General features: G+C 32.8%; 1 protein-coding gene across 1 annotated transcript in view; it reads right to left on the reverse strand.

The window, feature by feature from the left end:
- Window positions 1-7,750: 7,750 nt before the first annotated feature.
- The window catches only part of LOC100744164 (neurotrimin), a 69,022-nt gene continuing 63,971 nt past the window's right edge, over window positions 7,751-12,801 (reverse strand). The window contains exons 2-10 of the mRNA XM_012394481.3: window positions 12,585-12,788; window positions 11,617-11,987; window positions 10,691-10,838; window positions 10,300-10,575; window positions 9,895-10,001; window positions 9,611-9,800; window positions 9,496-9,522; window positions 9,297-9,412; window positions 7,751-9,012 (exon numbers count right to left, since the gene is read on the reverse strand). Of these exons, the coding sequence (XP_012249904.1) occupies window positions 9,324-9,412; window positions 9,496-9,522; window positions 9,611-9,800; window positions 9,895-10,001; window positions 10,300-10,575; window positions 10,691-10,838; window positions 11,617-11,987; window positions 12,585-12,788 (1,412 nt within the window). The 3' untranslated portion in view covers window positions 7,751-9,012; window positions 9,297-9,323. The remainder of the gene's footprint in view (window positions 9,013-9,296; window positions 9,413-9,495; window positions 9,523-9,610; window positions 9,801-9,894; window positions 10,002-10,299; window positions 10,576-10,690; window positions 10,839-11,616; window positions 11,988-12,584; window positions 12,789-12,801) is intronic.

A 12,801-nucleotide genomic window follows, 5' to 3' on the forward strand; every position in this document is an offset into this window, starting at 1 on the left:
TCGTAGATATACTCATGTGAAACGTTATTCCTCAAATGGACCAATCGCAGTGATCGATGTGTCACTGCCAATACAGCTATATGTTCTCAGGTAAAGGAAGATAACGAAGCATCTATAGTTGACTCGGGTAGAAAATGTAGGTATATATCTCAGGGGAGAGAACACGCATCCTATATTATATTTCATATTGTCTATAGACTATAGTGTTAAACAAGTAAATAGGTTAGCTGTAGATTTACTACTTGCTTACTATGGAATTACTATGGTAATTAGCATTATGGAAATATGAATGTAATTCTGACCTCTAAAAAACATAAGAATTAATGAATTATAAGTAAATAATTATAATAGAAAAGTCATTGACTGTGACAATGATAACTTGGTAACAGTTATCTATTTCTGTATATATGAACTTCCGAAAATATTTGTTGCAATTTATATAAGCAGTATCGGAAATTATGAGAGGAATTTATTTGTATCAAATAAATTACAAAATTAATTAACATAGTTGTAGAATATGAATAGAATGAACAAGGACTATTAATTAGGATTCTACCTAATCGGCGGTCTCTGTCCGTTTTATTTTATTATTTTTTTTTATTTGCCTCTCTATTCCAAGTATTTTATTACCTGATTATTAATAAGTACTGAATATTCTTATGTTAATTTGGATATGATTATCAGATTTCAAACATGAGCTCGATTGCTTATTACAAAATAAATTTTATTCCGTTTCTACGTAAATTTATTTCATTTTAATCCTCTCTTTCATTGTTCCATGAAAGGGGCCATCCCTGAACCAATAGTTCCGGGCCTCAAAAACATTAATTCGGTTCTGCTGATCCACCGTCTTCGGACAATACGCCCGCACCATCGCACGCTTGCGCGGAAAGGTCTATATACGGACCTCGTGAATTTAAAAAATTGAACATACGTGGGTTATTAAAAATAGAAGTATTCATGTAAAATTCAAATTGTGAATACTTTAATACATTCAATGCGGTATGCAAAATCAAAAGGGGTCCGTGGTGGCAGAAATCAATTTTTTTATAACTGGTAGCCATAGTAATAGAAGTTCGTTTCGAGGGAGCCATGATTTTTATTTAATATTCATATTTTTGAATCTATTTTTTAAAGGAAGTTAAGCATTTTGTGGTTATTATATATTTCGTTCGAAATTAAAGAGATCAGTGTTGCGGAAGTAAAGTTATATGTATAGTTCAGTATATCGAACCGAATATTGCTTTACAAGTTACAGAATTCAGAATAGTGTCAATATCATAATATTCTTTTTTCTTTGTTCTAAACTGGATAAAAGTGTCTTTTACACGGAATGCTGCTAGTAGGATTGCGGATTGATATATAACTTCCTTGTAAGATTCCGCTGTACGGAGATAAATGTCTCGCAGCTTAGATCACGAAATATCTATTTCTTTATGCAGGTTTATGGTCAAATAGAACTCGAATAGAATGTTCTTGTTAATATCGTGAATTTCGAGATTTATACGTAATGTCGAGTAGCTCATGAGCGGTTCTCATGCGTAGTCATTTCCACGCGCTTTACATTATTTTTATATTAATCGATTAATCTTTGGGAATTGATGCTAAGCTAAGAACTAGCTCTCTGCATACTCGAGTCTACACTATTGAAAATTTCCATAGGGATTTTGGATGATCTAGATTGAATTGCAAATACATACTCGTTAATAAGTGAATTATTAGCATCCTTCATGGGATGTCGTTGAACATTGCAAGGGCATCATGGGATGTCGTGCGTTTTTGTTTTAACTAATTATAAGATAGATATACATGTAGATGCAATTAAAGAAATATGTTTTAAAAATAAGTACATGTATAGAATCCAATTTTATCCTACTTTATCCTATTCTATCGTATTCTATTCTATACCTATGAAATTAAAAGTAATAAAAAATAATGAGAATACATAATACATCTGTATAAATACTTACTTATATATATATAATACATAAGAAATATATAAGATATATATATATATATAAGATATATTTAATTATAATTTTTTGACCTAAGATATATATTATTTTATTTCAAACTAAACGTTATCATCTTTTCTATTTTTCAACCAACTTTATTTAATCAAATGACATTATGACACGCGTGCTAAATTTTTAAACACAGATATCCAGGTTTCGAATTCATAAATTTTGTTCACCCAGATTGTATTAGCTTATGCTTACACCAGTTTAACGTATTATTTCTTTATTTGAAACATAATACCCTCCTATCGAAAATATATCCTTTCCAGGAATTGAACGATTCTTATCGCATAAGTATATATATGTATATGTTCGACTTGCCAGAGAGCCCCAAACACTTCTTACCAACTGAAATTGCTTATGTAAACAGAGACGCGGGGGGCAGTCTAGTGCCGAAAGTCGAAGCGATAGGACACCTTTCAGTATTACTCCGTAACAGGTGTCGATTTGTGTGATAAATATTTTACAATCATTCTTCCACCATTGAAACTTCGTTTAACGAAGGTACATTTTTATTCCATAATTTATTAAAATCTTTTGTAATCTAATATTAGATTATCTTTTTTTCTGTTTATTCCAGTAGCTTTGTTCCAGTAGCTCGTATATTAAGCTTTTAAGATACAATTTAGGTTTGATTGTTTCATTTTCGTACAATTTGCTCTTTTTATACATTTATTTTAATATTTCTTTTTTGGTGCAAATCGTTGTTTGATTGCGAGGGAAACTTCGAAGTATTAAAGGGATGCTGTGAAATTCGAAAAATTTGACGAATTGTTTCGTTGTTTCGATCTACATATGTCTTAAATAGTATCCTGTACAGTTAGAATGAATGTTCTTGATAGATGTTTCTACTTCTTTCGTACTTTTTTAATTTAATTTAATTTAAAGTCGATTGAGTTCATTTTATTGTATATGTGTAGTCTCCTTTAAGAGATTGCAGTTAGTTATACATTGTTGCATTTCCCGCGTGAATTTTCTATAGCACTGCCATCTCACGAGTTTTATCAATAATTTTTATTGTTTCTGAAGAAGACGCCATTACAAGTTCAGCCTTTGGCGCGTAATATTATCGTGTTCTTCAAGCAACTGTTTTGCCAAGGAATTCTTGATTTGTTGCGAGGATTTTCGAGTATTTATAAAATGTGATACAGTTTATTGCTAGAAGATATATCTCAGTCTTCGGTAACACAATATAATCTCTAAAATTACATATATTGCATTTAGAATATTCGTTAGTGTTCAATGTAGAGATACATTTTTATAAAATTAGCAAATAAAACTTTAAAATTCTTATTTTTCCCTATTACATTAATAAACTATAAAATTTTGTCCTCAACAATAAATTATATATATACACACATGCACACACTATTTTATCTTTTGTTACAGATATTTCACAACCAATACTTCTACCATAAGGTTTGATGATTCTTCCGAGATGACGGTCTTCATGATGGTTTCTTCTGAGCTACGTTGACATTGTCCACATCGTTCTTCATATGTAACTGTGAGTCGCATGCTTTTTTGTTTCTCCAATCAGTCACTCATGCCGTAGGATGAAAGATCCGAATCGACACGGGAGACTGGTTGTATTACGTAGAATTTTTTACAAGCATAGTGACAGCGGGTATCTAATATATCCGTAAGTGGTAATACATATTTTTATTGTATGTGTTTTATTTATTAGTTCAGGATAGATCTTCTTGCATATTGCATTTTTTATTAGCATGAATAATATTACGTAATGTTAGTAATTGATTGATTAATTATGAATGATCATAAGTGGATTTATACGGATGTAAGTACGCGTATGAATAAAATATGAATGTTTGGATAAATGATAAATGTTAAAATTACTTACTGAATTGATTATTTTGAGACGGAGAAGTTAAATACTGCAGTATCGTGGAAAAATTATTTCGAAAATTCCGATGAGCTACAGATAGAAAACAAATCGCGATGGGCCATATGCTCGTAGCCCTTTAGGGCAATGGGTGACAATACATATTATACATAACTTGTTTGTAAAAGTATTAAAGTCCACTTCCTTCCGGACAAAAATGTATTTTCTATGTGCAAGAAGAAACTTCGCGGTAGGCAGATTTTGGAATCAAAGCAACAAATTTTGAATATTTTTTCATGATTTCGAAAATATGCTTTGACGAAGAGATCACCTTAAATTATTTAACATTAATGTTTACACTGCAGTCTATTATTACATTGCATTGAGTTTTAATGTTTTCTTTCATAAATAAATTCTTTCTCGTAAATAAGTTCTTTGCCCACTTTTTTTACAATACTAGAATTTCAATAATTTCTTACGCTATTAAATTCAGTAAATTAATGTAGATTCACAATAATTTCAAATATAATGAATAAATAAAAATGCAGGAACAGTAGTCCGTTAGATACATATAAATCATCTTTTAGATCAGGATTTTCAGGTTTAATCCTTTCCGTACCCATTTCCAGGATCTCATTCGCGTGCCCAGGTGCTACGCGGGTGAAGGAAAGGCAATGGGTACGATGACCATAAACTTAATAATTTATTAGCGACTGACGATAATTGGTGTATCGTGAACGATGTAATTTCCACATTGTGTGTGTGTGGTTAGGCTGTGGAATTGCATCGTCGTTTCGATTTTTATTAATATTCAAGAAATTCACAAATATAGATAATAATATCCTTTGTTCTACAATAACATTCAAATAACAATGTAATGGTACCAAATTTCGTACCATTTATTCGAAAGTCTTCACTTCTTTAGAAAATACAATACATATATATCTTCAATTGTAAATTTATTTTTAGTTAAAACTAAAATGTGTATGTACTTGTATTGCACAATGGTCGCTAGCTATCGTCAGTTGATTTCAGGAAAACGGTACGTACATTAGAGTGTGAAAGTTGAATGTCAAACTCGGGTGTCGGAGGCGTCCCGGGACGTTCTCTCTAGTGTAGGCTCTTGCGCCCGGGTGTTATGTGTGAGAACCGTGGAGTGAGTGTGTTGGTGTACTTGTGTTGCCATCTTTTAAATATAGGGTTAGGTAGGATAGGTAGTATACTTTCTGGTGTGTCTGTTAATTATAAGTAGGTAGGGCCGGGCAGGTTGGCACAGTCTCCGGTCGGGTAGGCGCGTTTTCGTGTGACAAACCTGTTTCTGGAAATCTGATTTGAAAAATCGACGGTGAAACTGACACGGGTAGAGCATGCTCTCGTCTCTGGTTTTGGCTATCGATTTTTCGAATTTCGCGGTCGCGGTCGCGAGTAAGCTCGAAACGAACGTTTATTGCTCGAGCACGCACATGCGACTGGGCAACGATCATAATGATCGTTTGTCGTCTATGTGCACGGGGGATAGCATCCGCGATTTATATTTTTATTTTATCCTTATATTTTTTTTTTTATTTTGCGATTAGAAAGACTCGAGCCTAGGTTTAAGTTTCAGCGGGCATTGCGCCCGAAGAAAGAAGAGGCCACGAGCCGAAGAGGCCCGACAAATTGTCATGGAAGAGGGCAACTACTAATGTATTATAATTATATATAATATAGTGTTTCTTGTTACTACTATGTCACTATGCTCGTTGTTAGTATTTTTTTTTTGTCTTGGCCGATCTGCATGCCGGCCCTCTACCACATTGGGCAAATCGCCTGTCATTGAAGAGGGCAACTACTCATGGCTCTTCATCCTCTGGATCATCCAGAGCATGGAAAGTCATTCGTATTATCATTTTGTCACTATGCTTGTCTTTAGTATTTGTAGTAGTAATAGTATGTACTTCTCTCCTGGCCGATTTACGATGTCGGCCCTTCGTTACATCGGGCAAATCGTTGTTTTTTCTTAGTGTTGCGAATGATAATACCGGTTTGAATCAGAGTTGCGAGAAAATGGTGACTACGGTTTGAGTTAGCGTTGCAACGAAATATCGGTCGTGTTTGCTGTAGTATTGAAAACTATAATAGATCGTTCTTAGCATTTCTTATTACCAATTATTAGAATTTCTTAAAGTGTTATATCTCTTCTATTTAAATGTTAATTAATTGTTTACTATTGTGATTTTTAATTATTGCGAATAATTAAAGTAGCTTTTACAATAGTTCAATCAGAAATAGTAATTTTTATTTGATTCAGTTTAAGAATTAGTGTTGCGATATTATTCAATCGCGGCTATCTTGCTTACTTTTACAATTAGCGTTGCGTTGATGAATAGTCGCGTTTCTTTAATTAGTGTTGCGTTGATAAAACGCGATGCCCAAGCCTCTTTCACTGCGAGTGTGGAAGTATGTTCCCGGTTCCTGGATCATCTGATGCAACTGATACAGTTGTGTTCGATATTACTAAATATTTTTTAATTTGTTGTAATACTATTGGTATAATTTTTAAATAATTTTATTAACAATTTACTTGATACTTAAATATATTAGTCTGATAGGCATTTAAATTACCCGAGAATAGTTAAAATTGTGTAGAATCGATACGTGATACAATTATTAATTATATAAAAAATAATACGAGCTGATTGGTTGTGATCGCGATTGTAATTAGCTTTATTAAATATGTTTCATTGCTTTCTGTATGAGTAAAGATGGCATAGGTTCCTACCTTCCAGTTTCTTCTTTTTTTTTAGTAAAATATCATTTCGAAAAGTTTAAACAGTTATCATTAATTTTGTGTTAGGACGAATAAGTATCGCAAGGACATTCATATCGCAATTTTAGGATACCATTCCTTGTATGTCGTTTATAATTTCATAGCAAAATTAATTTTATCTCAAACCATGACTAGTGTTGTAATTTTCATCTATGGACGATTAAAAGTTCATGAATTCAAAGTTAGATAGCGACTTCTGCGTTGCCGCTTTCGGTTTAAGTTGAATATAATTCCTATTTATGCCGTAGCAAATCGTAGAGGGCGTAAAAAACACTCTGATTTTTTGAGGTCGGTATTTCAGGATATTAGGCACAAAATCCCATACACTGTCGGTATCTTGTACTTAATCACTATTAACAGCTTGGGGGATCTCGTGTCACATGTTCTGAAATACCGGCCGGTGAAAAGAAGAGATGTTTTATCGTTAATTAGATACCGTTAAAAAATTGGATACGATATAAACGACGAAATTATGGAAGGAGAAATATGTAGTTTTAATATATTTTAAATGAATTAACACCTTATAAAATATTATTAATTATTAGGTCCAAGTATATTAAGTTTCATTTTATTTATTAGTACCTCTATATGACTAAAAAAATGTACTATGCAAATAAAATGTGTAGAACCAGATAGAAAGAAACGCTTCATTGGAAGATAAGGATATGTCCAAATGCTTTTTGTAGCTATCGTAGTAGCTTTCTTCTATTTATCGTGTAGCATTCGTTTAATCGGTTATCAGATCACATAGGAAGTTTTTGGGTATAGAGTGTAACAGAGTAATGGTTCGTTTTAATTAAATGATTTTATTGGTCAAAATATCTTCTATTATATTTAACAACCTTGCTTTACAATAAGTTTGATAAAAGAATTAGGCAACTGTCCAAATCGTATGGAATAAAAAAGTAGTTACATATTAAGTATATTCTGTAATTCATCTGTGATAATAAAATCTTACGCAAATAAAACGTGATAAGGACATAAAATCGAGTTATCAAAATCGGAACTAATAAATTTATTTAGATGGTCCAAAGGTAGTAATGAATTTCTTTTAAAAATGTCGAACAACTATCCGTATAATGCGTTTAACATTATGCAACGAATTTATTATCAAACGAATAAATGCAACGAACGCTATACAAAAGTAATATGTAGTTGTCCTATACAGAGCGTCGAGTTAAGCGTGACTGAAATTCCTACGCGTAAACGTTTACATAATGTGCACCATTTGTTGGAACCGACTGTATTTTTGTACAATATTTATTTGTTAATCTATTAATTGTAACGGTTGTTATAAATCAATGCAACGACGTGTCTCTGTACTAGAAGCTACGAAGCTATTTTGGAAAACGATACATCATTTCTTGCATTCTCCATCAGGCATTCATTTCCACTCATAACATTATACATTGAAATCTGAATTGAAAGCACATATAGAAAATTTGTCATATTATAGATTTCGAAAAGGTGCCAGTGCGGTGTATATGTGCTTCCAACCCGCGTGTTTTCGTCGACTAACTACGGCGGTCCTTAATAACATTATTTCTTTGCTATTACACATTAGGTACCTACATGTCCTTCGTTCGCGATAGAAGGATGGCTTATCAGTGCCAGTTTCTGTACACGATCGATAGTTAAAATAAACCTGCGTACATGGCACTAAACAACATTATAGAACATTATAGAACACGGATCTAGTAATCTTAAGCATACAAAAATAAATTATAATAATAATCATGTATCTTTGAACTTATACATGTACAATGAATACTATATTATGTGTACGTATATATATAATATATATAGATATATAAATATATTTTAAAGTACAGTATCCCTTATAATTATTCTTGATTTAGAATACAACGAAAATGCTCTTTTTCTTTTTCAATAATACGTACCAGAACATCTAGGAGAATTACCTAATGCATGTCAAATAATCTGAAACTACTTTTTTATACACAAGGAATGCCCACAATTGAATTTCGACAAATTTTTGTAAAAAAAAAAAATGAGAAAAAAAGAAAGCGGCATACTGATATAAAACAAGTATCCGTGTTCGTTGTACTTGCATAGAAATGACGATATAATTCTTTTCTTTGTACCATCGTGAAATTTTACTCCAGCAACAAGCAGGGATAGAAATCGTAGATAACGTGCTATCGCAAATATTATTTTCCTACAGGGAACACATCGATCGTTTAGCGCTTGCTTAAAACATTAATTAATACATTATTTTAAAAAATATATTACACCAGCAATTTACAGTTCTCCTAGACATTCTTGTTTCACTAAACCCACCATTGCATTTGCTGGTGTATGCTTTGGCTGTAGCAAATTACCTGTACATAGAAAAATTTTTATGAAATAAATTTTTAATTAAATTCTATGAATATCTTTTAACGTAGAAAAATCAGATTGGAAATATTTGTAGGAAAGATTATTACACAGTGAGACAAAATATGTATTTTCTTTCGTAAAAGAATAATAAATATTTCTATAGATTTTTAAAGAAAACATTTCCAAAATCGTCAGTTTTGAAATTCTTGGATCCATTATTTTATGTTCTTGAGAGATACGAATATTTTTGTAAAACAGTATTTCTGTCTGTGAATTGCATACGTACCTATTATAGTTTAAGGAGTTCAGTAAATTACAGACTTAGAGCATAGGACGAAACGACTAGGAATAAGGTTGCAATGTCTAACGCGAATCGATATGCGCTTGATGACGACCCTTTAACTGAAAACGCATTAAATATTCGTAAGAATCATACTTATTTACAAAGAGATACTATTACTCAATGTATATATCGCGATATTTACCATTCTCAGCTTGCTCACCCGCGTATACTGTAAAGCAATGGAAAAAAAACTTTAGTAAACCAGCAACTTCATTATACAACGAACGATTACAAAAGTCATCTTTCCATCTTCTTACCTCCTACAAACATGTGTGGTTTTGATGGCGGGGACCATCCGAAATCGTTTCTGGCCATAAGGATCGCTTCATACGATCCAGGTTCAAGCCCTTCGAATTTATATTCCACGGTAAATTGATTTCCTTTACCATTCGTTACCGTCGGCTTCAGAATTGTCCAATTATCGTCTCCTTTGCAACGATATTGTAGCTACATTATGCAATTAATACTTTTATATTATCATATGAAAAGAGATACTAATAGATACGAAGATAGTAGAGAATGGTAATACGTATTTAATTACCTTGTATTCGGTAATTGGCGAATAACTCTCCAATTGCCATTTTAAAATCAATCCCGAATCGGTCTTTGTCATCTCACCACCAAAAATCATCGCTTGAGAGGGAAGACCTGTAAAGCGAATTAATGGGCGTTTCATTGTAGCACATTATTTTCGAGTATAAAATATCCAAATTCTCGAAATTTTAGCTTTACAAATTTTCGAATTTTCCGGTCTTGAAATTTTCATACTTTGCGACTCTTAAATCCTCGAACTATCAAATTTTCGAATATTCAAATTTTAGAATCTTTTTCAAACTTTTGTACGTTAAAAATTTCCAAACATCGAAACATTTGAGTCGCTCTCTAACGTGTTTTATTTCATTTTTCAAATTTTTCCTTCTAATTGAAAAAAAGAAGAAACTCATACCGGTAAGGGAAATAGTTTTCTCTGCTCGTCCTAATTTATTTTGCGCGATGCACGTATAATTTCCCAAGTGTTCCTTTTCGGTATGCAGAATCTCGAGGATATGCCGTGTTTTGTTCCCCTTGATCTCTATGCTTCCTTTTTTCGGTATTACTTCCTTTTCATCTTTCATCCACGTCACTTTAGCATGCGGATGAGCATGCACGTTACACATCAACTGTGATTCAACACCGAGACCGGTATGCACCCATTTCCCCTTTGTCTCTATTTCGGGAGCGTCTACGAAAACAAATTGTACACGTTCTTTTATGTTTGATTTATTCCATTGAGGCAACATTTAAATATAGAATAGTAGGTCACTGTAACAACGAGAACGTGTACCACAAATTCTTACAGTTAACAACGACGTTAATGGCTTCTACAGGTGGATTCTCCATTCCGTTCTCGATCAAACACTGATAACGACCACCATCGTGTTTGTTAATGTTTATTATAGTTATACGGTTGCCAGTGACGATTACGTTATTGTGCACTCTTTCGTTCTGTAATAAAAAATAAAAAGAAAAAGGTGAGAAACGTATGAACCACATTTACTAGACTTTTGTCGAATAAACGTCTTTAATACGTTCTATAAATAAGAATCGCGATTTCTTGCGATCATTACTTTTCCTTAATTAAACGTTCCAATGAAACTTTTTCGTTTATCTTTAACCCATTAAAGACCAAGCAGTGAAACGATACGTAAAAGTTGTGTAAACGCAATATTATTGGAAATGCGAATAAAGTAATTTACATGCTGTTTTCTGGAAGTAGAACAAACGTATTGAAATAGCGAATACTTCATAAAAATCCACTATATACAAATCAGGGAAACTAAAAAGTAAGAAGATGATCGCGTTAATTTTTCCTATTTTCACGAGAGACTACGCTTTAGGTAGAAGCATTAATCTAAATATATCATATCATTCTTCTAAAAGGATAATCTAAGAGGTACGTTATTTTATTTTCTGATCTCAAACATTGTTCAAGTTCCTCGACATCCTTCGCCAAGCCATTTCTCAGCCAGTTTTTTAACAATTTACTTTTTGAAAAGTATCGAGCAATATTTAATTTGTATCCTAAATAAAGGGAAAATTCAATTATTCTGGAAAATATTTTTAAAATATTTCTCTTTACAAGATACAATGCTTTAGAGTCTTTTTTACAATCAAAATGTTAAGACGTCCTGACTTCGGAGAAATATTGCAAATGAAATAAATAAATTTTTGCCAGAGTTCACGTTCCTTCGCGCACGGAATACGAGTAAAAATATCATCTTACCTCGTGATACCACTTTATCTCACTTATCGGTTCTATCCTTGTTTCACAACCGAGGGTAATGTTTTGACCGACATTGACTTCTACTCTTTTCGCAGGGATGACCTGTATCAGGGGTGGTTTATGCTGCTGCGTTGGCGGCGATGTTGATGGAACCGGTGCTTGCTCAGAAACTAACACTCTATGCTTAATCGTAATGGGCGGCTTGTTCAAAATACTGCACTCGTAATCGTTGGAAGTATCATTGAGCGTTGCATTGTAGATCACTAATGTATTATTCCATAGTCGAACCATCCTCTCCTTGTCTGCGTTCATCGGATTCGAGTCGTAGTAGAGAAATTCGTCGTCTTTCTTCCACATGACAGCGAAGTTTTCTAAGATATTACAGTTTGGTCAAATCTCTGTACACATTTAGATTTAACTCCTTGCACTGGAGAAGCATTTTAACGTTTTTGTCTTTTAACGTTTTGTCAATTCGATAATCAAAAATTGAAATCGCGAGATAAAATGTTCAGTTACTTGTTTTGTTATAAAATAAATATTTTATATTTTGAACTGTGATATTTCCTGTTCAGTTAATCACTCGAAAGAGTCATAACCGGAAATATCATCCTCTGAATCTTACCATGGTATCATTAAAATTGATAAAACGAAGCATTTCGTGAATTTCTTATTGAGAAAGTCAAGATAGCTGATTAAGATTACTTGATCGTTCACCATTTTCATATTTAATTTCTGATTTCTAAATACAGTGGCAAAGAAATTTATATTATACATATGTAATAATGGATTACGAAGAATATCTCTGATGAAAAAAGAAGGTACTTTTTGACAAAATATTCACGGTTAGCAATTTTGCGAACTGACACGATACATTAAAATGATCGTATCAGAACGCTTGTATTCCGGATGCAAGGGGTTAAGAAAAACATAAAAAATGTAGAAATTCTACATGTTGATTTCGTACCAACCTGCATTTTTTAATAGACAATGTAGATATATGGTGCCTCCATTTCTCACGTGTATACTCTGTGGCTTAGATATGATTTGTGGTGGTTCCTCAAGAGCTCCAGTATCATCTTCGTTATCGATGGTATCATCGTCGTTGTAATCAGACGGTGGATTGTCTTCGATGTAATCAACACTCTCGGAACTTTTAGCCGGTTTGCACCAAGCTGTAATCAGAAG

Source organism: Bombus impatiens, unplaced genomic scaffold (assembly GCF_000188095.3).
Source record: "Bombus impatiens unplaced genomic scaffold, BIMP_2.2 scf_0089, whole genome shotgun sequence".
NCBI classification, from domain to species: domain Eukaryota; kingdom Metazoa; phylum Arthropoda; class Insecta; order Hymenoptera; family Apidae; genus Bombus; species Bombus impatiens.